The sequence below is a fragment of the Setaria italica genome, chromosome III (genome assembly GCF_000263155.2).
Source record: "Setaria italica strain Yugu1 chromosome III, Setaria_italica_v2.0, whole genome shotgun sequence".
NCBI classification, from domain to species: domain Eukaryota; kingdom Viridiplantae; phylum Streptophyta; class Magnoliopsida; order Poales; family Poaceae; genus Setaria; species Setaria italica.
Window position 1 is genome coordinate 6,423,272 of NC_028452.1, and position 22,335 is coordinate 6,445,606.

The 22,335-nt window shown below is 48.1% G+C and overlaps 5 protein-coding genes across 8 annotated transcripts; 2 read left to right on the plus strand and 3 right to left on the minus strand.

Annotated features, from left to right (window-relative positions):
• Positions 1-1,737: 1,737 nt before the first annotated feature.
• LOC101777671 lies at positions 1,738-6,604 on the minus strand. 2 transcript variants are annotated; one of them, XR_214803.4, is made up of 3 exons: positions 6,030-6,604; positions 3,071-3,133; positions 1,738-2,142 (listed from the first exon to the last, which is right to left on the minus strand). XR_214803.4 is itself a non-coding variant. In XM_004960731.4 (2 exons), exon 1 carries the CDS (start codon positions 6,467-6,469, stop codon positions 6,047-6,049), a length of 423 nt encoding a protein of 140 aa, XP_004960788.1. In that variant the 5' UTR covers positions 6,470-6,562; the 3' UTR covers positions 1,738-2,142; positions 6,030-6,046. The 2 variants fall into 2 exon arrangements, 1 of the variants encoding a protein (XP_004960788.1); XM_004960731.4 differs by lacking the exon at positions 3,071-3,133 and having other exon boundaries at positions 6,030-6,562.
• LOC101777250 (MADS-box transcription factor 33) lies at positions 2,142-5,572 on the plus strand. Of its 3 annotated transcripts, none has more exons than XM_022825389.1 (6): positions 2,142-2,511; positions 2,810-2,871; positions 4,318-4,536; positions 4,701-4,742; positions 4,947-4,988; positions 5,322-5,572. In XM_022825389.1, exons 1-5 carry the CDS (start codon positions 2,161-2,163, stop codon positions 4,957-4,959), a joined length of 687 nt encoding a protein of 228 aa, XP_022681124.1. In that variant the 5' UTR covers positions 2,142-2,160; the 3' UTR covers positions 4,960-4,988; positions 5,322-5,572. The 3 variants fall into 3 exon arrangements, with proteins under 3 accessions (XP_022681124.1, XP_012700445.1, XP_022681123.1); XM_012844991.2 differs by having other exon boundaries at positions 2,142-2,342; positions 2,433-2,511; positions 4,947-5,572; XM_022825388.1 differs by having other exon boundaries at positions 4,947-5,572.
• Positions 6,605-6,936: 332 nt separating the features above from the next.
• LOC101783092 (glucuronoxylan 4-O-methyltransferase 1) lies at positions 6,937-8,563 on the minus strand. The gene has a single exon (XM_004963448.4). It carries the CDS (start codon positions 7,382-7,384, stop codon positions 7,118-7,120), a length of 267 nt encoding a protein of 88 aa, XP_004963505.3. The 5' UTR covers positions 7,385-8,563; the 3' UTR covers positions 6,937-7,117.
• Positions 8,564-12,076: 3,513 nt separating this feature from the next.
• On the minus strand, positions 12,077-12,514 carry LOC105913946 (keratin, type II cytoskeletal 1-like). The gene has a single exon (XM_012844453.1). It carries the CDS (start codon positions 12,512-12,514, stop codon positions 12,077-12,079), a length of 438 nt encoding a protein of 145 aa, XP_012699907.1.
• Positions 12,515-13,767: 1,253 nt separating this feature from the next.
• On the plus strand, positions 13,768-15,067 carry LOC101778356. The gene is made up of 2 exons (XM_004960732.3): positions 13,768-13,953; positions 14,079-15,067. Exons 1-2 carry the CDS (start codon positions 13,816-13,818, stop codon positions 14,811-14,813), a joined length of 873 nt encoding a protein of 290 aa, XP_004960789.1. The 5' UTR covers positions 13,768-13,815; the 3' UTR covers positions 14,814-15,067.
• The last annotated feature ends 7,268 nt before the right edge of the window (positions 15,068-22,335 follow it).

Sequence of the window (22,335 nt, forward strand, 5' to 3'; positions counted from 1 at the left end):
AGTAATGTTTTTTAACGAGTATATTATGTCTAAACATCAAGGAAGGGAGCAGTAATCTAGTTCAGCCAGAAAGGAAAGGTATAAAAACAGAGTTTTCAAAAAAAAAGGTATAAAAACAGAATTTAACCCCAACTTAGAAGTTCAATTACTGACGGGAGACACAACAACAAAAACAACTTCAATATACACCTCAGTGCCCAGTCCAAAAACTATACACCTTAGTATTTGTGAAAGCATACACCATTGATATATATTCCAGTTCCCTAAGCACTACAAAAAGGTGTAAACTGTGCATATTAAATCAGCTAAATGCAGAAAATAAGTTCCAAATCATGTTCCTTCACTTGCAGTAGAAATCAATACCTTCAGAATAGAACAGATGCCGCCAGCAGCATGGGTAAAATATTCACATAGATAACAAGACCAACCAATCCCCAATGGACAACAAGAACGGAATACCTTTATAAATGTTAAGTAGAAAAATGCAGTGCCTTTTACATTTTGTAAGGAATAACTGAATCTGATTCACCGAAACTTTATTCCAAATCCTAAGTGGAAGAAACTGTCCCATTTTGAAACAAAAAAGAAAAGAGTCTTCATCTGGATATCAAAAGCTTTAAGAACTTCAGAGAAAGCTGAGTTTCAATTCTTGTCCAAAGCTGGCAGATTCAGAGTATGGCTTCGATCAACAAGTATTGCCAATATCTAGGATTTGTTTGCTCATTGAAAATAACTCCAGATTTCATACTTAATCATCATATAATATTTCTTGGGTACTTGAAGCAAGACACTAAATTTCACTTCCTTTCACAAGGCAGCAAGTTTCTGAAAGAATTAAAATGATAAGCTTGGTTGCACAGTTTGCAGAAACAGGCTAGTAACTTTTTTTCGAGAAAGGAGAGTTCGCAACAAACTAACAAACATACATACAGAGAGGAAGTGACTAAGGGCTCAGGCCTAACAAAATGCAGGAGCAGGAAAGAGAAGAAAGCAAGAACGAGCAAAAAACTAGCACTGAAGAGGAGCTACTTTAGGAGATGCGCAGGCTCACGCCCTCACCATTTCACCAAGGTGACAGACACAGAAAACCGAGAGCCTAGTCACTTGAACCATATATGTTAGCCAATTACTCCCTCCGTTCCAAATTGTAGGTCGTTTTAGCTTTTCTAGGTTCATAGATATTATTATGCATCTAGACATAGACTATATCCAGGTGCATTGCAAAAATTATGCACCTAGAAATGCCAAAATGACCTACAATTTGGAACGGAGGGAGTACTTCAAAGTGCTGAGGCACAGTTGACATCATTACATGAAAGAATGATAGGATACAGACATATGAAACTACAAAAACACAATAAATACAAGTAAACTTCGTCAAGAACTTATACTTAAACACAAAAATTCTAAAAAATGTATTAAGACCGGCATGATCGCCACTGTGGTAAATTGACTGGTGGGCGAATGCCAATGAGTTACACCAGGGATATGTAGATTTATCACATAAATCATTATCAGAAGGAGAGCCTATGGAATGAGTAGCAGTTCTGGAACATGTGATATACAAACAAGTCCTAAAGCCGGTAAAATATCTTGGAGAAAATAACTTGAAACCCAGACGTCTACTTTTTCATCCACTTCTAACAGAAAAGCTAGAGTGGTATTCTAGGTACAGGAACTTGTTCAGACTACAGAATAGGGGTAACGGTTAATCCTACACCAGAAATGAAGACTTCATTAAAAAGCAAATCCGCCGACATGAAAGTCGTTATTATCAAGGTAAGCAATATTTAGTGGGGAAAACAATGGATTTGTCCTTACATCGGAACAGGATCTTACAAGATGAGTTAAGTTAATCATAACATAAATATACAACCAGTATACAAACTGTACCATATTACAATATTCATGAGAATCTACAAGAGCATAAATAAAGATGTACAATGACCTGCAAGGTGCTTTCAAGTGCCGTGCAGCAATGCAACCAATACTTGCTTAAGACATATTCCCTTGAAGGTGGATTGCTATATAGAAGCAGGTGCTGTCACTGCATGTGTGTTCGATTTGAGAGGAACGTGAAGCCAGTGTCTGTTTACGACTAGTACCATCTCAGCTTCAAGGCCAATACAAAGTGAAGGCTATCTGCAGGCAGAGAGAAAGATGGTCAGAGGGAAGGTGCAAATGCGACGAATTGAGAACCCTGTCCACAGACGGGTAACCTTCTGCAAGCGCCGGGAAGGACTGCTCAAGAAGGCAAGAGAACTCTCAGTGCTTTGTGGTGCTGATGTAGGGGTCATCATATTTTCCTCCACTGGGAGAGTCCATGATCTGGCAACTAACGGGTGTGTTCTCCAAAATTCATGTTGTTCTATTGTAAATCTTAAGTGCGACAGCACTTCTGAGATGTTTTCTATTTACGTTCAAAATGCAAGAAATATGCAAAGCTTGGTAGAGAGGTACCAGAGCATCACAGCAAGAGGTCAAATGGAAAGCAAGAATCAACGAAGCCAGGTCTACCTATTCACCTTGTGAAGTTCGAGGAATTTTGTAACTACTCGAAAAAGAAATGTCTATCCATTTTTCAGTGCTAACATGCTATCTCTACAAATGAGCAACTGGATGAGTTTGAGTACGTTGCATTTAGATGTGACCAAGGATAACATGTGTGCAATTTGGTGGGGTAAAAAATATTAGTCTTTGAAGTAAAATACAAATCTCACCTTTTGTTCTGATACTCAAACTAATAATAGAAAAATTTCTTGATAGCAATGCCAAATATAATTAACAATCGTTTTACACAATGTAACAGGTAACAGAACAATGGACTTCCTTGTTAAGGCATGAGATAGGTCTACTGCATCATGGTTTAAGGTAAGCTTCATGTTCAAGATGATAAACCAATACATGACTTGCATCATAGATGGGCTGGGCTGCAGTGATCTATGGAATAGCGAAGATGTGCAGCTTGTGCTGCTCATCCCCAGCAATGACTTGTGAATTGTAAATTTTCAGCAAATAGACATCTTTCTTTCTATCATGATACATCGACAGCAATCTAAGTAACACGTACCAAAAACCAATAAAGTTGTATGAAGCCTTAAGTTGCAGTACTTGGTTCTCAATCTCTTAGTTTCTGCACAAACAATTGGAGCAGAGAAATCTTAGAAGTGATTCCTAGGGGGAAAAAAAGGGACTTAATGGTCTACTGCTATGGCAGCCAAGGGTTTCAATGAGTGATAATAAGATTTGGAAATACTTCCTAGGAGGTAAAGCCGAGTAAAGTAGCAAACATCACCAGACATACTCACCAAAGACACTAATAACAGGAAGCTAATACTAGAAAAACAAAGAATATATTGCACCATAGGTGCATAAACTTGTGTGATAGATGCATCTAGATCCATATACTCAGAAACTAGACATATATAACCATCAACTCAAAAAACCGAGCATAGGTCCAAAGGTGGTTTTATTAGGCCGAAATGGTTTCCAAGGCAGTACATGAGTACTGATGACTGTAAGTGGAACTAAAGCTCTCCGTGGTTCATCCCCTCTTCTTCCCCTCATCACCATGTCTCCTCCAAATTCATTGCCTGTGGCACTAGCAGACTAGCCAAATTCACCGTAGGGGAGAGGCTCAATGAAAATCATCCCCGAATACCCATTGTCCTGGTCCACCTTGAGCCCTGTTGCCTCCTTAGTAGCAGCAGGAGGACATGGAAAAATGGCTGAGCCGTGCCATGGATCTGGAAAAGTTGCTACCTCCAATGCCAATGGCAAGAGAATGGGAGAAGGAGCATGTTCCCGCCACATTTGCATCTGTGCAGGCAACAACGCTGCTGGATTAGAGAAACAATGGAAATGAGAGCGTGCACAATGGCGGGCGGGAGGGACGGAAGGAGAGGGAGAGAAACGGAACAAAAAAAAAGTGATGTGTATGTGCCTGAATGCCACGTCACTGCTTAATCCAAGGTGGACGACATATCAACAGACAAAGAGCAGAAAATCTCTATTGGACCTCCTATGCATGGTCTCACAAGTTTTTTGGACATGAATATCAGGTTTTCTAGTTTATGGACTTGTACCTGTGGTGCAATTTACTCAAAAAGAAATTAATCTTGCATAGTAGCTCTAACAATTCTACAATCAAGAAAAACTGAGACTAAAATTTGATCGAATGAATGTAGACTACAACATCATGAAACGGTCCAAAAGTGATGAGTTCTCTAGAAAACTGCATGTACTTAAATTTGTAGCCAACATGTACAAAACCCTCGACCCTCGTCCAATTGTAAAGTGACAAATGAGTCAAAGCAGGTCCACTGGAGAGGGTGCAGAGGGCATGAAACTGGATAGACTGCATGCGCTAGAGAAAGGTCTTGAACTATGGTATTACCAAACACGCTCCACAAAGGCAAGACAGCTGATCTCCCCTTCTATTTTTCAAACTTATTCACATTTGGCAAGAAACCAAGTTGAGGCATTTTTTATCAGATGCAGATCATGCAGCAAGAAATTCACATCCTTCAAAACAAGGTCAGCCTCAATGTTTCATAATCTTCCATGATGGTTCTACAAAGGCTCCTTTAATTTCAGTACATATTTTTTCTTTTCATGAGATAAAACAAATAAGAAAAAGAGAGTTTTTGACAGCAGAAGATGTAAAACAGAAGATGATAATATATTTTCTTCATGTGCAGGAAAGCTTACTTAAATCAGCAAACGAAATTCTTCAACAGAAGGTAATAGCAAGCAGTTGTTTGCAATATTTGTTTGGAAATGAAATCCTTGGCCTTACATAATAGGCCCTTTGTACTTAAAAAAATAGCATAAACTGCAAGCTCGTATTTTAAGTACATATTTAGGAGTGGGAATAGGTTAGGTAGTTTAAAATGCAATTATAAATCCTGAGCTTTCAATTCTAGATAATATATTTTTATGTGCAGGAAGGCATACTGAAAGCAGCAAATGAAATTCTCCAAAATAAGGTAACAATAGACAGATAATTTGCAGCATTTCTTTGGAAGAATGGTGATTGCTTAGCTCACATATTAGCACTTTTGTACATATTTAACATGAACTGTAAACTAAAATTTAAAAACACAATTAGGAGGAAGAGATAAATAATAAATTGGGATCCTAAATTCAGGCTTTTGTGCAAATCACCAAACTTCTCAAGGTACCACCTAGCAAATCAAACCCTACATTTATAGAAGTTAGATTGTATCATCCATTTGATTGCAAATATAGGATCAATTTCATTACAAAGGTACAAAATGTTAACGGTAAAGCTTGTTGACTATTTCATTTCCTATCGCCAGGTGAACGAACAGAATCAGTTTATGAACAACTGCTCATTCTTTTCTGGATCTCCATATTCAACACATTATGATGCAAATGAGAGCTGCTTATTTACAATATAATCGTCCCGAAACAAACTTCGTCCCTGTTATTTGGTGTGTTTGTCTGTAGGACATGTTTATTCATGGTTTTATCATTCGGTTTTCAGACAGCACGTTGTATTGAATAACACATATGCATTGAAGGGTACTGTATTACGTGGTTGTTCTCAGATCCCACCTGTTTGCTGGAACTACTTTTGCAGTCTAATTATCTAAGAGTGAAGAAAAGTTTTATGAATCCATGACATTGTGTATCACCGCATTAGCATAGGCAGGTTCGTGTAATAGTTGTGCTGTCTCACTGATCCATAATGCAAATATATCCTACTGCTCCATTAAAAAAACTTTTTTTTTTGAAATCACATGTTGTGCCCTCTCCCTGATCTTGTATCACAATTCGTGTGAATTTGCAACTTCATGATGGTGTTGAAAATTATAAGACTTCTACGAAGAAGCAGCGAGGCAGGGACAGGGAAACAGGTGACCAATTGGCCCCTCGATTCCTCCTACCAAAATGCGATTTCCACACGGTTCAGAGCGGTTTGGCGCAACGCGCAAACAAGAGACACTATGCTGCGTGACTGTACAGCGGAGAAATGCGGGTGGCGGCGGAGGATGGAGGGGCACCTGAGCGGGCGGGTCGGTCACAGGAGCGCGATGAGGACGAAGAGCAGGATTGCGGCGACGAAGGAGTACTTAACCGCTGCGGCGAAGATCGCCGCGAAGATGAGCACGAGCTGCAGCAGCAGCGAGGCGCCGGCCCAGGCGAGCGCGCCCGTGAGCACCACGGCCGCGGCGTTGGCGGGCTGCGGGGACAGCAGCTCCCCCCACCGGATCTCCGACAGCGCCGGGAGGGACGGGCCTTTCCGCTCCTTGTCCCCGTCCGCCGGGGGCCCGCCGTTGTCGCCGGAAGCCGCGTGGGCGACCGTGAGGCGGGGGGCTCGCGGGCGGAGCGAGGAGGAGGAGGAGGCTGGGGTGAGGAGTCTGGGGTGGGGGAGCGAGCTATGCGGGAGGCGGAGGGGGAGAGGGAGAAGGGACGGAGCTAGGATTCCGGCGAGTGCCGCCATCGGAGGGGAGGGGAAGGGAGGGGGAGGGAGCACGAGGGAGCGGAAGCGAGCGACGGTGGTGGATTGGCAGTGGATGCACAGCTGGAGACCCGTTTGATACGTTAGATCTTGAATCGACGGTCCAAAGCCGTTGATCGCGTGCGCCTAACCAGTGGCAGCCGTTAGCCTTGGCAGAGTGTTCTGCCAATGCCACACGCATGGGAAAGTTTCTCGGCCCAAATGTATATATTTTATAATTTTTACGTCATATTCTTGGTACGGTATATCCATCCCTCGCTTCGTTACGACCTAATTCCTAGCTCTAATAATTTGATGTGTTTTAAAAGTTTTGCTCTAGCTCCTACAGGTACGTCAAAAACAGGTCCACATTTGGAGCATTAGAGAAGTCGAAACCATTTTATATTGAGAAGCTGAAGTAAAAATAATGACTCCTCCTCATTTTAGGAAGAACAGAAGCCTTACTATAAAAAACTCTAAAACCATATTCCTTGTCATCAAGATGAAAATTTCAATAGTAGGATGGATTTTTTTATGTGCAATTTGTGCAAGATACTTGAAGTTATAGGCCACAATTCTCGTGGTTGAAAAAGTTGCACAGTTCACTCCGGCAGGTCGTAGTCGTAGGTCCCCCGATTGGAGAGCGCTAGTTTAAGCATTCGCAGTATCTTCGTCGTGAGGGCAGAAGGGCGGCACGGCGTCCCTGCCCCTGTGGCTTGGCACGGCGTCCCTGCCCCTGTGGCTTGGCACGGCGAAGTGCCGGAGCTCGCCGACCTGCTCCACCATGTATGCCTCGCAGAGGAAGGCCCTGGAGAAGCGGTCCTCCACCGGGCGGTCGACGTCGTGCACCAGCACGTCCGTGGTCGCGCCGGGCCGCCGCGCCCGCGCCGCCATCCCGGCGGCGTAGATGGCGCCCATCCGCCCGGGAGACCACGGCGCGTACCCCGTGGGCGCGTCGACCAGGATGACGTCCCACTCGGCCTTGTAGAACGCCGCGGGGAGCCCCGGCGGGGCGAGCCGGCACGGCGCGGCGGCGAGGTCCGGTTGCGCGACGCAGGCCGGGTCTCCGCGGAGCTCCAGGAGCTTGTCAGCGTCGCCGACCTTGGTGTCGTCGTAGGCGACGTGGTAGGCCTCGAGGTCCAGGCCCGGCGGGTGGGCGGCGTGTCAGTGTGTGCACTAGAGTCTAGGCGCACAGGTTGCCAGGTTGGAGTTACAGGTATAGCCACGCTGATCATGCGTGGGATTGGACTAGAGAGAGCCGAGCGACAATGTGTGTAGAGTAGTGCAGTGGTCACCTTGCATTGAGAGCAACGCGTGTACGTGTGGCTACAGCACCTGGTCATGTCACGTCGTCTGGAGCAAGTGGTAGTACTATGTGCTTGCTACATTTGATATCTTTGACAGTGACCGCCAGTGCTCTTGGTTCCAGAGATGCAGTGTTGCCCTGCCTGCCGGTGGAGTGGAGGAGATGATCAAGGCGCTTACGGCTGTTACAAGTGGATCTCAGGATGGGGTTTGGGTTATAGACTGCGAGTAGTCATTTCAGACTCGTTCTGCATCTCCGGATGCTGATTGTAAACGAGCTGACAAAATCGCTATTCTATTCCAACTGACTGAAAAGGGAGGGGCCTCGCACGTTTCTAGTTGGGCCTGATACTGGGCCATATAAGGGCCCCGGAAGGCCGGAACGCGAATGACACTCAGCCGCCCTGCTGGGGCTGCGGTGCGTCGTTCTAAGTATTATTAGGCCTGGGCCTGAACAATTCGAATAGGGTTACAAAATGGGCCAAAATCTTACTTAGCAGAAATTGAAGCTGATTTTCCACGAGTAACAACTGGTTGGGGGACAGGGGTTGTGTTCTCCTACCTTACGGTTTGGGCCGTCTTCATGATTGCCCTTATGCTTCCCCAGCTGCTTCGTCGTTGACCTGCGACGCGCGGCCGGCAGCGGCCTTGCTGGTCTCAATGCCATTCAGCTCATGTTAGTCCGGGGAAATTTTACCCCGTGTGTCATCTCCACCATCAACCAAAAAATAATCTGTCATCGAGAGTTTGCGGCTTTGTACTGCGTGGTGGCCTGTATGTGCAATTATTCTGAAACGAAAACTACTGAGTTCTGTGTCAATTATTTGCTCCGGCTGGTTGTTTGTGCATCTCAAGTAAACATCTTTGCCGGTTCAAGTATTTACTCCTCGGATACCGAAACTGTGAAGCGAAAACTAGCCAGAATTTAATTCGATCGTCTTGGTTTCCCCTGACACCAGCCGCCAATATATATTTCGGCAATAATATTAAAAACTGGCCGGCAATAGTATACGGCGCCCAAGACTCGAGAGCCGGTCTCCCACCTCCAACGGATTGGGACTGCGCTGTTGTTTCCGTGAAAGACACGATATGTCATTTTGAACAGGGCGGTACCGATGTGAAGCCTGGAGGAGAGCGTGCCCTTCATGTAACGCAGGATGCGCTTGATCAGGGTCATGCATGAAGGCGCACACCTGCTGAACCGTATACGTCAGGTCAGGTCGAGTCAGAGTGAGGTACTGAAGTGTCCCAGCAAGACTCCGATACTCAGAACCGTCCTGGAGCTCGGCGCCGTTGTGTGCCAAAAGCTTGGCATGAGTGTCAACGGAAGTCGCTGTAAAGTGACACTCAACCATGCTAGCACGTTGAAGAAGATCCAGGGCGTACTATCGCTGAGACAGGAATAGCCCTGTGAGAAACACGTGATGGAGATGCTGAGGAAGTGGTGTAGGTCGCTAAGATCCGTCATGGCAAAATCGGAGTGAAGATGCCCCATGAGGTCGAGGCGATGAGGATGATGTCGTCGACGTAGAGCAGCAAGTAGGCGATGCTCGGCCCCTCTTTGTATACAAAGAGGGAAGTGTCGGAGGTGGAGGCGATAAAGCCGAGCTATCGAAGGAAGGAGGCGAACCGTTGGTACCACACCCTCAAAGCCTACTTCGGTCCATACAAGGACTACTGTAGGAGATAGACGTGATCGGGGGTGGCGGGATCAACGAAGCCAGGAGGCTGCTGGTAGTAGACAGTCTCCACGAGGTGTTCGTGAAGAAACGCATTCTTCACGTCCAGTTGGTGGATCGGCCAGGCGCGAGAAGTGGCGATGCTGAGGACAGTCCGTATCATCGCCGGTTTGACAACTGGACTGAAGGTCTCATCATAGTCAATGCCGTGACGCTGGGAGAAGCCACGAACCACCCAGCGCGCCTTGTGCCGGGTAAGGGACCCATCAGCATGGAACTTATGCCGGACGATCCACTTGCCCGACACGACATTGGCACCGGGCGGCCACGGGATGAGGCACAAGGTATCGTTGTCGATGAGGGCTTGAAACTCGTCGACCATGGCAGCATGCCAGTTGGCATCAGCCAAAGCACTACGATAGTTCGCCGGAATTGGAGAGGGCGGAGAAGAAGTCGAGGCTGTCATGCCCTGGTAGTGAACCTGTTGGATTGCCCCAGTCACAGATCAAGTGACAGGGCGCGGAGGGTTGGGTGGCGACAACACCCGACCGGTCGAAGCCCTCGCCGGTGCGGTCGGGGCGCTCGCCCGACCGGTCGGAGCGCGCACCGGTGCGGTCGGGTCGCTCGCCCGACCGATCGGAGCGCGCGTCGGTCTGGTTAAGGCACTTGCCAGTGCGGTTGGGGCGCCCGCCGGGATGGTCGGGGTGCTCGCAAGTGCGGTAGGAGCGCTCGCCCAACCGGTCGGAGCGCGCGCCGGTGCAATCGGGGCCACACCCATGCGTGGCGTGGTTGTGGTCGGAGCAGTTGGGAGCGCTGCGGTCACGGTCGGGGCCGCACCCGTGTGTGGCGCGGTTGTAGTCGGAAATGCTACGGTCGCGGTCAGGGCAGTCAGGAGCGTGGTGGAGAGCGGTAACCCACCCGCAGACGGAGCGGGGTACACAGTCGGCCCGTGTACCAGGATGGCAGGGTCGTCAGTGAGTTCCTGTAAAACAACTGGTGAGGGCCGTGGTTGCTCAACGTCTAACGACGGAGCGACCAAGGTGGAAGCAGGAACATCGGAGGGGCTCGACAAAAGGAGGTCGAGCTGCAACAGGTGAGTAGGGTGGGAGGAGAAGGGTAAGACGGACTCGTCGAAGACAACATGGTGAGAGATGATGACTTGACAGGTGGATAAGTCAAGGCAACGGTATCCCTTGTGAGACGAGGGATAACCGAGGAAGACACAGGCTGCGGAGCGATGAGCAAGCTTGTGGCGTGCCATGGCTGAGAGGTTGGGGTAGCAAAAACAACCAAAAACACGTAAGTGAGAGTATCCAGGAGGCTGGGAGTAGAGGAGGCGGTAGGGGATGTCATTCTGAATGATAGAACAGGAGCACTGGTTCAGAAGATAGGTGGTGGTGGCGAGCACCTCGACCCAGTATGGGGCAGCCATGGAGGCATGAATGAGCAAGGTGCGAGTGACATTATTAAGTGTGTGGAGGACACGCTCGGCTTTCTCATTCTGGGGAGAGGTGTAAGGACACGAGAGGCGCAGGTGGATACCCCGAGAAGCTAAGAAAGATGTGAGAGACCTATTGCCAAACTCGATCCCGTTGTCAGCCTGGATGCTACGAACGGGAAGACTAAACTGCGTATGAGTATAGGTGCAGAAGTCGGTGATGTGTGAGGCGACTTCAGACTTGTGAACTAGAGGAAACGTCCAACAAAAATGCGAGAAGTCATCCAAAATAACATGGTAGTAGCGATAACCAGAAATGCTAGCTATCGGAGAAGTCCAAACATCACAGTGAACTAACTCAAAGGGAGCAGAACTGCGAGAGCTAGAATAAGAGAAAGGTAACCACTCATGTTTCCCTAACTGACATGAATGACATAGAGTGTGACTAGCTTTATTACGAGCAATGGAGGAATTCTATCTAAGTGTGGCGATGGCAGCAGGACCAGGATGACCAAGACGAAGATGCCATAAACTGGAGGAGATGGCGAGGTCGGCGTGGGGCGCTGTAAAGCTTGATGCTGGAGGCATGGTGTAAAGATCGCCGGTGCTATTGCAGCGAAGAATCACGCATCTGGTCAAAAAATCCTTGACAAAAAAACTAAAGCGTCAAACTCTATGGTGCAGTTATTGTCCTTAGTAAACTGATGAACAGAAATCAGATTACAAATTAAAGAAGGGACAACAAGGACATTGTTAAGGTGAAAGTGGGAGGTAGGAGTGGTGAGGGTGGAGTTGCCACGACACGTGACGGGAAGGGTGTGGCCATTACCGACAGTAATGGAGGAGTGAGAGGGAGGGAGGTGGGAAAGAAAAATACCATCTGAGGATGACGTGTGACCGGATGCACCCGAGTCAATGACCCAGCCATCGTTCTGTAGCGCCATCTGGTTCAAGGCGGCAACCAGGCCCACCTGGTCCTAGGTTAGCGCCTGAGGGGGCGCCTAAACAAGGGCGTAGGCGGCATGGGCCTGCGGAGGGGGGGGCGAGGAGGCTAGGGGTACCGACGCGACAGCTCCCACCGCCCCGACCGCCGGCCTGCTGGAAACCTGGGGCGCCGTAGGAGCCAGCCCCCGGACTGAAGCAGAAGCACGAGCCGGTGGGCCGTGGGGGGCCGCCGCCAGTGTGTGCCTAGAAGCCGTTGCCGCCCTTCTTCTGCTGCCACTTCTTCTTGTCGTTGCCGCCACCGTTGCGACCACCGTTGCTACCGCCGCGAGTGCCACCACTGGTGCCGCCGCCGACGCCAGTCGGAGCAGAGCTAGACGGCGGGTGACACCCGCCCGTACAGCTAGAGGAGGAGGACGATGACGAAGAGTTCCCGGTCAGGAGGGCGGTGGAGTTGGAGATCTTCTCCTCGTTGGCGAGGCGAAGTTCCTTCAAGGCGAGGATGTCCCGCACCTGGGCGAAGGATGAGAAGCTAGCGGTGTTGGAGAAGCACGGGTTGAGGCTGTGGAGGAGGTTCAGGACAAGCTGGGAGTCCTGAATGGGATGGCCGATGTCGCGGAGGGCGTTGGCAAGGGTCTTCATGCGGCTGCAGTACTCGGCGATGGAGGAGTCGCCCTGTGTCATGGAGTGGAAGTCGTGGCTAAGGAAGATCGCCCGGGACTGCTTGTTGGCGCGGAAGAGGCCCTCGATGGCGAGCTAAAGATCCTAGGCGGTCTGATCGTCGTTAGTCATGGCGAGGTCGAGGACGGAGTCATCGACAGAGCCGAAGAACCAGGAGCGGACGCAGCAATCCGCTTGATCCCAGTCGGGGTCCTGGGGACGGGGCGCCACCGTGCCGTCAATGTGCGACTTGAGGCCGAACTTGCCGCACATGGACTTGAAGAAGGACGCTCACTTGGTGTAGGTGGAGGACTTCATCGTCAACGTCATGGGAACGTGAGACTTGACGGAGACGGTGGTGTAGGGTTGGATGACGGGTGGCGATGCATGAATAAGATGTAAACTGCCACCAGGGGGAGCGCCACCGTCGGTGCTAGGAGGGGGGCCGGGGGGTGGCACAGGGGCACCGCCGCCGACGCCAACAGGAGGCGGACCTGGAGGCGACGGCACAAGGGTACCACCGCCGACGCCAACAAGCGTGTCAAACGGTGGCACAGAGCCGCCAGCAGGGCGGTGGTGTCGCCGAACACGGAAGAGTCGGCGGAGGAGAGGGTGGCCATGACGCGCGGCAAGGAGGGGGCGCACGCGACAGGAGGTGCAGCGGAGGGTGGACGGCGATGCAGTAGAAGGGGCGCCACCCTAGGGTTACGCGCGGGACAGGAGGGAGGCGTTAGGGAGAGGAGAGGAGGCTCACGATCTAATCTGTTGATACCATATAGAGAAGTAGATGGGAAACACTACACACCGAAATGAGGGGGTGACCTTTATATATGGGGCCAATATAGCTTGGAATGGGGCCAATATAGCTTGGAATATAAGGAATATATCAAGTGTAAATACATCCTAATATATAGAAGTGTGATGGGGATGGTAGAGGACCTGAATTCCAAAGTCTTTGGCTGGTGGCATGCAGGATCCACGAACCCAAGCGATTGGATGCAACTTGAGGTTTGTACAGGCATGTCTTGGACGACCAGAAACACCAGGCGACATTTTGCATCGCCATCCTGCTGGCTGGTGGCAGTGAAAGATGTATGCACTTGTGGCTTGTGTTCACCGTACCTCTAAACGTATTATTTGGTCCATGCATGGTGTGACGTCCCTGTGTTAATAATTAACACTCGTACCCCCTCTCTTTTCAACAATTTATTTTTATTGGTCCAAGAACTGTTGTGTATATATAGCAGCGTATTGTGGTTCACGCGTTTATACGTTGGGAGGAGCCGAGGAGTAAGTGAAGTGTGTAACGTCGTCTGTGAGCGCAGATGCAACGGCGCCGGAGCTATCACTCTTTATCTTTGCCGGTCCGCGGCGGCGAAGCCAACTCCGACGCCAACGAGCCAGCTCGTGCGGGTGATGGCACCAACAACTATGACCACCTCGTCGACGCCCAGGATTTTAGGGTAGCGCCAGTCATAAGATAACCCTTTCTCTTATTAGATGATGAACCTTTGGATATTGTTTGTCCTTGCTGTATTCTCTGCATTTATTTATGCTTGCTATTTCCTTCAAAATCTGTCATCTGCAGAACATGAGGCTTGCTATCGGCACGGTTGACAGGAGCATCTTTGAGATGTCCCTGAGCGACAACCTGACCGGCACCAGGCACATCGACATCCGCCTCCGGCAAAATGTCGCGCCTGGCAACGTCCCAGGGCCGGAGGAACAGGCCGTCGTTGAACCTGGCAGTGGTAATGGCAGCAGGCTCAAGATCACTGTGGCGGCGGATGAGCCCGAGCCCAGGCCCGACGCGGACGACAAGGAGTACTTGGACCAGATGCGCGGGTGGTTGATGACGGTGGCCGCGCTCTTCGTCGGCAACGCCTTCCAGGCGGCGATCCAACCGCCGCAATGGGTTCAGCTGGGAGCACTACAAGGTGATGAGCCAGCGCGTCCTGAGGATGCCAACACCTCGGCTTCCGGCCCTGCCGCAGCTCTAAGTCCTTCCGCACAACGTCGTAGAGCAGAAATATACTTTAACTGTAACGGGGTCGCGTTGATGAATGCGTTGTCCCTGTTGCTAGTGCTGGTACTGTTGCGAGGGACCTCAACCGCTAGTCGTGTCACGAAGCTCATAGGATGTGCGATGCCGACCCTCTTCCTGACCCAAGCACTCACCTTCGCCTTGGCCACGAGTACCAACTGGCGGGAGACATGGATTGCGTTCGCCAAATGTACGGTTTATGCCGTCGTCGTGATTGTCATTATGCTGGGCAAACTAGGTGGCTGCATCAGGATTATTCCCCAGCTGCTTCGTCGCTGACCTGCGACGCGCGGCCGGCAGCGGCCTTGCTGGTCTCAATGCATTCAGCTCATGTTAGTCCGGGGAAATTTGACCCCGTGTGTCATCTCCATCATCAACCAAAAAATAATCTGTCATCGAGAGTTTGCGGCTTTGTACTGCGTGGTGGCCTGTATGTGCAATTATTCTGAAACGAGTTGTGTAATTCCGTCAGCTTCATATTCAGTACTACTGAGTTCTGTATCAATTATTTGCTTCGGCTGGTTGTTTGTGCATCTCAAGTAAACATTTTTGCCGGTTCAAGTATTTACTCCTCGGATACCGAAACTGTGAAGCGAAAACTAGCCAGAATTTCGATCGTCTTGGTTTCCCCTGACACCAGCGCCAATATATATTTCGGCAATAATATTAAAAACTGGCTGGCAATAGTATACGGCGCCTGGCCTTGTTTAGTTGGCAAAATTGGGAGGTGCCAAATTACTATTACAGCACTGTAGCACACTGTAGCGTTTCGTTTGTATTTGTGAATTATTATTCAAATATTGACTAATTAGGCTCAAAAGATTCGTCTCGCAAAGTACAACAAAACTGTGCAATTAGTTTTTAATTTCGTCTACATTTAGTACTCCATGCATGTACCGCAAGTTTGATGTGATGGGAAATCTTCTTTTTACATAGTGTCAAAGTTGGGAGTTGGGTAAACAAGGGGTAAGACTCGAGAGCCGGTCTCCCACCTCCAACGGATTGGGACTGCGCTGTTGTTTCCGTGGAAGACATGAGTTGACAGTTGACACAAAGATGCGGCAAACATCAAGCATGTCTTTGGAGTACTGGATCTTCAGCATATTACAGTGTAAGCCAAAGACTAATTACAAAACTAATTACATAACCCTTAGGCTAAATCGCGAGACGAATTTATTAAGCCTAATTAGTCCATGATTTGACAATGTGGTGCTACAGTAACCATTCACTAATGATGGATTAATTAGGTTTAATAGATTCGTCTCGGGATTTAGCCTAGGGGTTCTGCAATTAGTTTTGTAATTAGGTTATGTTTATTCTTCCTAATTAGTATCCGAACATCCGATATGACAGGGTTAAAGTTTAGCTCCCTCCTCCCAAACACCCCCGAAAGGGAGGAAGCTGCGATAGAACTTGAAAGCATAGTTGAATGCGGTAGATTTCTGAAAGGTTGCCGAGCGAGCTCGCATGCCCAACTTGTCTGCAAGATGCGCCGGTGCAGATCACGGAGCAACGCGCGACCTTCCGCTGGCGCGCCTGACGAGGAGCGACTCCTGCGATGCCGCATAGAATCCATCGACGCCTGGTAGGTGCCCAGGGGGTCCACCCTTGGGTCCGAAGCAACGCCCGCGCACCTTCGCGCTGCGGCTCGCCGGAGCGGCGCAGCACTCAGGCCGCCCTAGCTTCCGTCCCCTCCGCCGTCTGGAAATCGCTAGCCGTCCCTGCTCTTCCTCTCGCTCGGAGTACGCACACTCTGGCTGATGGAGCGCGGTCACCACGCGCTTTTGGTGGGCGTCGCGTTCCAGGCAGTGATGCGCGCCCGCCGGCCTGGATCAGGGCGGACTGTCTCCGGGTCCTGTCTTCTACGATCCTCCTCGCGCCGCCGAAGCACTGGTTCCTTGCCCATTCCAATCTCTAGGAAATCGTACGTGCGGCCATCACGCAGGGACGCAGGGTAGGCTGCAAGGTTTTACGCCTACTTCCTGCTCAACACAGTCACGTTCGCGGCCCGCAGTGCTGGTCCTGCTGACGCTGTTCTTGCTTGGCAAGCAGCCGGCGACCTGGACTATCTCCGTCATCAAGGGGATGGTGGTGCTTATCTCCATCCTCGTCGCCTCTGCCTTCGCCATGGCCATGGGCACCTCTGAGGCTCTGAGTCGTCTCTGACGCGTCGCGTGGCTGGTGTGCATCACCGTAGCGGGACACACCGTACCACTATATTGCCACCGCCCCTCCTAATATTCAAAATACTCCCTCCATCCTCTTTTGATAGCAAAACTAACTTTTTCTTTTTTATAGTTCTGTTTGAGTTCTCATCTCGTGTTTCACACATATAACTGTTCGATCCTGCAAAGTAACTTCTCTAGAAAAATAATTGGTGCATATATATGATGGCATCAATACCGAGGTGCATGTATATGATGACGAGGAGTAGATGATAAGTAGGGTCCATTCTTCTTGTTATTGTGCTAATATAAAATATATCTATCAAAAGAGAATGGAGGGAATCCTGCACAATCGTGTGGAAATAATTTATGAGAGGAATCGACTCAAGCCACAAGGCACCAAAATGAGTATCTGAAATTTAATGAAAGAATGGATTCTACGGCAGGCCACATCTTGTCCAACATGAAAAATTAAGTTGGTCGCCAAGCAATGTGTCCTTTTTTCTATGTCAGTTCCACCATATATAACTTTAACTCTTTTGTTAGAGTAGTGCTTCAAACTGTTCCATTCATGTCTTTGTTCAATTCCTATGTCAAAATTTCCTCTCTGTAATGGCTGGTCAACGTGTAAAGAGTTATAAATCCTCTCTGTAAATGTGTTTGGTGTTGGTATGAGCTATAAATCAAAATCCCAAAATCCTCTCTGTAAATGTAAAGAGTTATAGATCCTATTCAATTAACCCTCTCTGTAAATGCCTTTGGTGCTGGTATGAGCTATAAATCAAAATCCCAAAATTCTGCAAAACTATTTTTTTTAAAAAAAGGTAGGAGTACAATCATCATATAAGGAGAAGCAACCAAGTTCTTACAAAAGTTTGATTCTATAACTAGTTGAATAACTCAACACTCTTTTCATTCCCAAACAAATCCTACGAAACTCGTCTAATCATAGCCACTTGCCCTTCACTACGACGACTAATGTTGACTAGCTAGTCCTAGTATAATGAGATGGCAGAAGCTAGAGTTTAACTTAATGAGCAGTCAAGGCCAAATTTGTCCAAACAAAAGGTTGTGTGCTGCTTAATGCATAGTGCATTAAGATTGTTGCCTAAATGCAGTTTTACTAACATTGTCTAGTTACTTCTACAATAAGTTTGCATCAGTGATTTGGTTTTCTTAATCTTATTTCCCATGTTTTTGTTTTTTAGTTTCTGCATCTAGATGCCAGCTAGATATGACAATGATAAAAAGTAACTCACTATCTCTCCAGTGACAAAGGTAACTATATTATGCTATAAACACCCTACCTAACTCTTTGTTTAGTGTCAAGTCGATATGCCGAAGTCAAAGCAAAGTGATTATACGATATTAAGACTGCGAAAAAAACATACAATATTAAAAAAAATTTCACGTTCTTGTATTAAGGCTAAACTTCAAAAACTACCTGCCGAGGTGGATCCTGATCATATCATTGGACTTGTAGTCAGAAAAAAGAGAGGTATGGTTAGAATCTTAACCTCACCCCAAGGGATCCAAACAACCTTGTCATAAGTGTTAGATCACCCAAGTGTTATAAAAAAAATTATTTTCGTCTTCAAATTTGAGGTCAAGTGTCTACATGAGGATGTCGGCATAAAAAAAAATGACTCGGGAACAATAGTCCTATTAGAACACTAAACTTTTACATACTGATTGTCATGAGGATCAACTACTTGAAGCGGATGTCGAAGCTCACTATTGTGTTGATTATCCTGCTATTCAAGGGATAAGTTACAAAATTCTTGTCTAATTTCAAGGGATAAGTTATTGTACATTTTTATAATGAAATTTCTTTATGTAAATGTTATTTTGGTTGTGATTATTGTTGTCATCTTTTGACTTTTGGCAAAAACCTACAATCTAAAATGAAAGTAATGTGTTCGGCACCTTAGAATGCATGACTTGTAGATATGTTAGTCTATAGGAGTAATCATTCTTAAAAACTACTAGTTCTGAAAGAATTTTATACCTATGTGTTTTATTTTAGTATAGACAGATAAAGTACAAATAGTATTAGACTAAAAATATCTAGTTACCCTACATTGACTTGCGTTGCTGTGATATGCCTTTACTCCTCTAAAAAATCTAAAGAATAGAAAAGGAAAAAAATGTTGTTTGGCTTCATCGCACTCCAGCTCAATTTATCCAAACACATATAACAATATTCATTTTTTTTTCTTAAGGAACAATGGAACATAGATGTTTCGTATGTTTATTGTGGCCATGTATGACATGACTCCATATAAAAAATATGGATCTCTTGAAGCTGGGAAATCCTAAATCTGGGGTTATATCAGGCATATTTAGATGAGTCATTTTATTTATAAGTTGTCAACTCACTTTGGTTTTGTCTACAAATTACAAATTCAGGTAATCTCGAAGGGTCCAAGTAGACCTTGTATGACGAGGAAGATAAGCCACGGTACGAATATCATGGGCTTTGTATCTATTCCATATAGGGCTGCAAGATCTGGATGCGCTTCTTCGTGGACATGAGATGTGAATGAAACTAGAGACATGAGCTCAACATGTGCCCACACAGCGGCGGGTCTAGAAAAAAAAGTCATGAGAGGCTTATTCCCTCCATCTTCTACCAATAGCACTCCCTTTTAAGTTTTAATGGCTTTAAATTTATAGGGAGGGTTAGGAGGGGCTCGAACCCCGTAGCATAATAGCATGTATGGGACGGGGCAGGTGTTAATGAAGGTGCTCAGAATGCTAAGGCTTTTTTGGTAGGGCTCCGGCTCCTTCTAAAATCAAGGCCGATCCTGAGATTTGCGAGGTCCGGGACGAAAGTAAAACTCAGGACCCTTTAATATAAACATTATAACAAATATATATATGAAATATTACCAATAAATACTTAAATGTATCTAAAAGTAATATACATATCAAGTTATTTATACATATTACCTTAAAAGTTTCTTCTAACGTTCCTCGATGCAAAGTCACTTATGATAGGGTTGATGTTAATCTCATCCAATAATTTCTTCTTGATGCATAATGTTGCCAAACCATTTAACATCTCTTGAGTCATTGTTGACCTCAAATAGTTCTTCAATGTGCACCTGATGCATTTACTGTGTTCTCAGAGCCACTTGCATTGTTATCATCGACGTTGATGTTAACATTTTCTTCCTGATTCCCATTAGTTGGTTCATCCACAACAACTATTGCCAACTCATCTGGGTTCGTCGAAGCGCCCGTGTTACTCTCAGGGTCCTGGTTACTCTTGCAAAATTTATCCATAGCTCCTCTCTGTGATTCTATCAACTCATCTACACATCCTTTTCTTTTCCTTTTCTCATTACCTAATTCATATTTTCTAGACGACATGATATCCCACAGTATTGAAATTATTATAAATACACAATATTTATAAATCAATTGAGATTAAATAACTTGTGATGGTGAATTAATAATTAATGGTACGGAGAATTGGGGAATTGGCAATCGAATCACCTGATCACAGAAGCGAATTGATGATCTCATATCTAATCTCTGCCCGTCCGTCGTTCCGCCGAGGGGCGGCGGGCGCACGATGCGAGCGGGAGAGAGGACCAGCGACAAGATGAGGCGATAGGGATAAGGGGTGTGGTAGATGAATTGGGACTTTTTTAACCATAAAGTGGGCCCACCTTAATGTCATATTTTACTGTGAACCATTGTGGGTGGGGTAGTAACAAAGGCTACCTTTTTCTGAGCCCCCACCTTAATGCTATTTGGAACATAAGCATTACCCTTCCCTAAGAATTGTGTTACCGTTACTATGCTCCTGGGATTTAGGGACCCGGGGCGGCTGCACACCCTACCCCTACCTAGGGCCGGCCCTACCTAAAATGAGGAGGAGCCGGAGGAGCTACTTTTTTTTTATCCGACTTCTCCATATAAAACAGCTCCAGCTCCTTAGTGCTCCAGGGGGACCAAACAATTTGGTAGAGCTTAAGCTGAAGCCGCAGGAGAAGCCGGAGCTGGAGCCCTACCTAACAGATCCTAAGTAGCGATGACAGAAGGCCTGCATACTTCTATTCTCATATCTCTACAAGACGGGCGTTGAGCTACAAAGCCCCGCCTGGACTCGCCGGTCGGCCGTGCTCGTGGTGACGGGCTTCCGGACTGATGATGTGATGTCAGAGTCCAGTGAGAGGCAATCAGGCAACGCCTGTCCGTCCATGCTACGGTGCTGGCTGACTGGCTCGGTCTGCTAGTCGTCAGAGAGGAGAGGTATCCGGTTTTGTGCCTGGCGGAGGATTGCAGGAATCGTGCGGGAGCACAGCGTCAGCGGGTCAGCGTACGTGCTGAGAAGGAACAAGACGAACACGCGCACGCGCTATATACTCGAGACAAATAACAAGATCCGCGTACCTTGGCGGATGTAAAGGCCGAAGTTGATAGGCTGATAGCGATGCATACGAAGAGGAGCATGGCCGCGATGCGCAAGCTTCAGTCTGCGGCGGTGAACCTCCTCTTCTTCATCAGCGCCGCCAGCAGCGCCAGCGACGTCGACAAAACATGATGGCTCACGTTTTCTTTTCGTCTCCGACTGTCGAGGTGCTGCACCGCCGCCCGGGACGGGACGGTGCCCAGGCACAGCGGCGTGGGCGGCGTCGGGCAGCCGCACCATCTCTCCGGTCTCCACAAGCACGCGTCTCTGGTCTCCCCGACGGCGGAAGTGACCACCAAGGCAGCGCCGTAGCTTCCGGCGGCCTCCGGCGCAGGCGGCGCGTCCAGTGAGCAGGTCCCACGGCTGGCCGCTGGCAAAGTGAGCAGGTCCCACGGCTGGCCGCTGGCAAAGTGAGCACTGAGCAGGTCCTCGGCTGGCCTTCAGCTGGTGCGCCATCAATGCGCCGATCCGGGCCACACAGCATCGATCGGACAGCTGGTATGTGGCCAGGGGGTGGACGGTATTTGAAATACCGTCCAACCGCCCCCTTCGGGTCCGCAGAAATGCCCGCGCGTCTTCACGCCGCGGCTCGCCGGGAGCGGTGCAGCACTCAGGCCACCATAGCTTCCGTCCCCTCCGCCGTGGACACCTCGGAGCCATGCCTCTTCGCATCTACCACCAACTCGACAGCACCACGCGCCATGGAAACGTTGGAGACAAAGGGACCGACGACGTCACGACGGGGTGCTGCAGCTGGGCTCGGCCCAAGCGGGAGCGAACGGCGTGTGGCAGACATGTCGCGCGCGCGAAGCTTGGCCGAGACGACGGCCGTCGCCTCCGATCCTCTGCGTCACTCAACCCCGTGTCCCGCCGGAGACAGTTGCAGCCGCCGTTAGCATTGGTTCCCCTGCCCAACCCATTACTGGAGAAATGACCTTCTGTACCGGTTGGGAATCATTTTAGTACCTGTGTTATTAGTTCGATATTAAAAAGGGCCTTTAGTACTAGTTAGAATAACCGGTACCAAAGGGTATTAAAAATAAAATTCCTCTGCCGGCCTCGCCGCTTCCAGAAGTTCCATACTTTTCTCCCTATGCCCCATCGTAAGGCTGTCTCAACCATATCCTTACTAGCCTTAACATACTTGCCTCCCCCATTGCGCCGGGTGATACCCAACTCTTTCTATTGAAAAGAGCTCGGCGAAAATACTCAT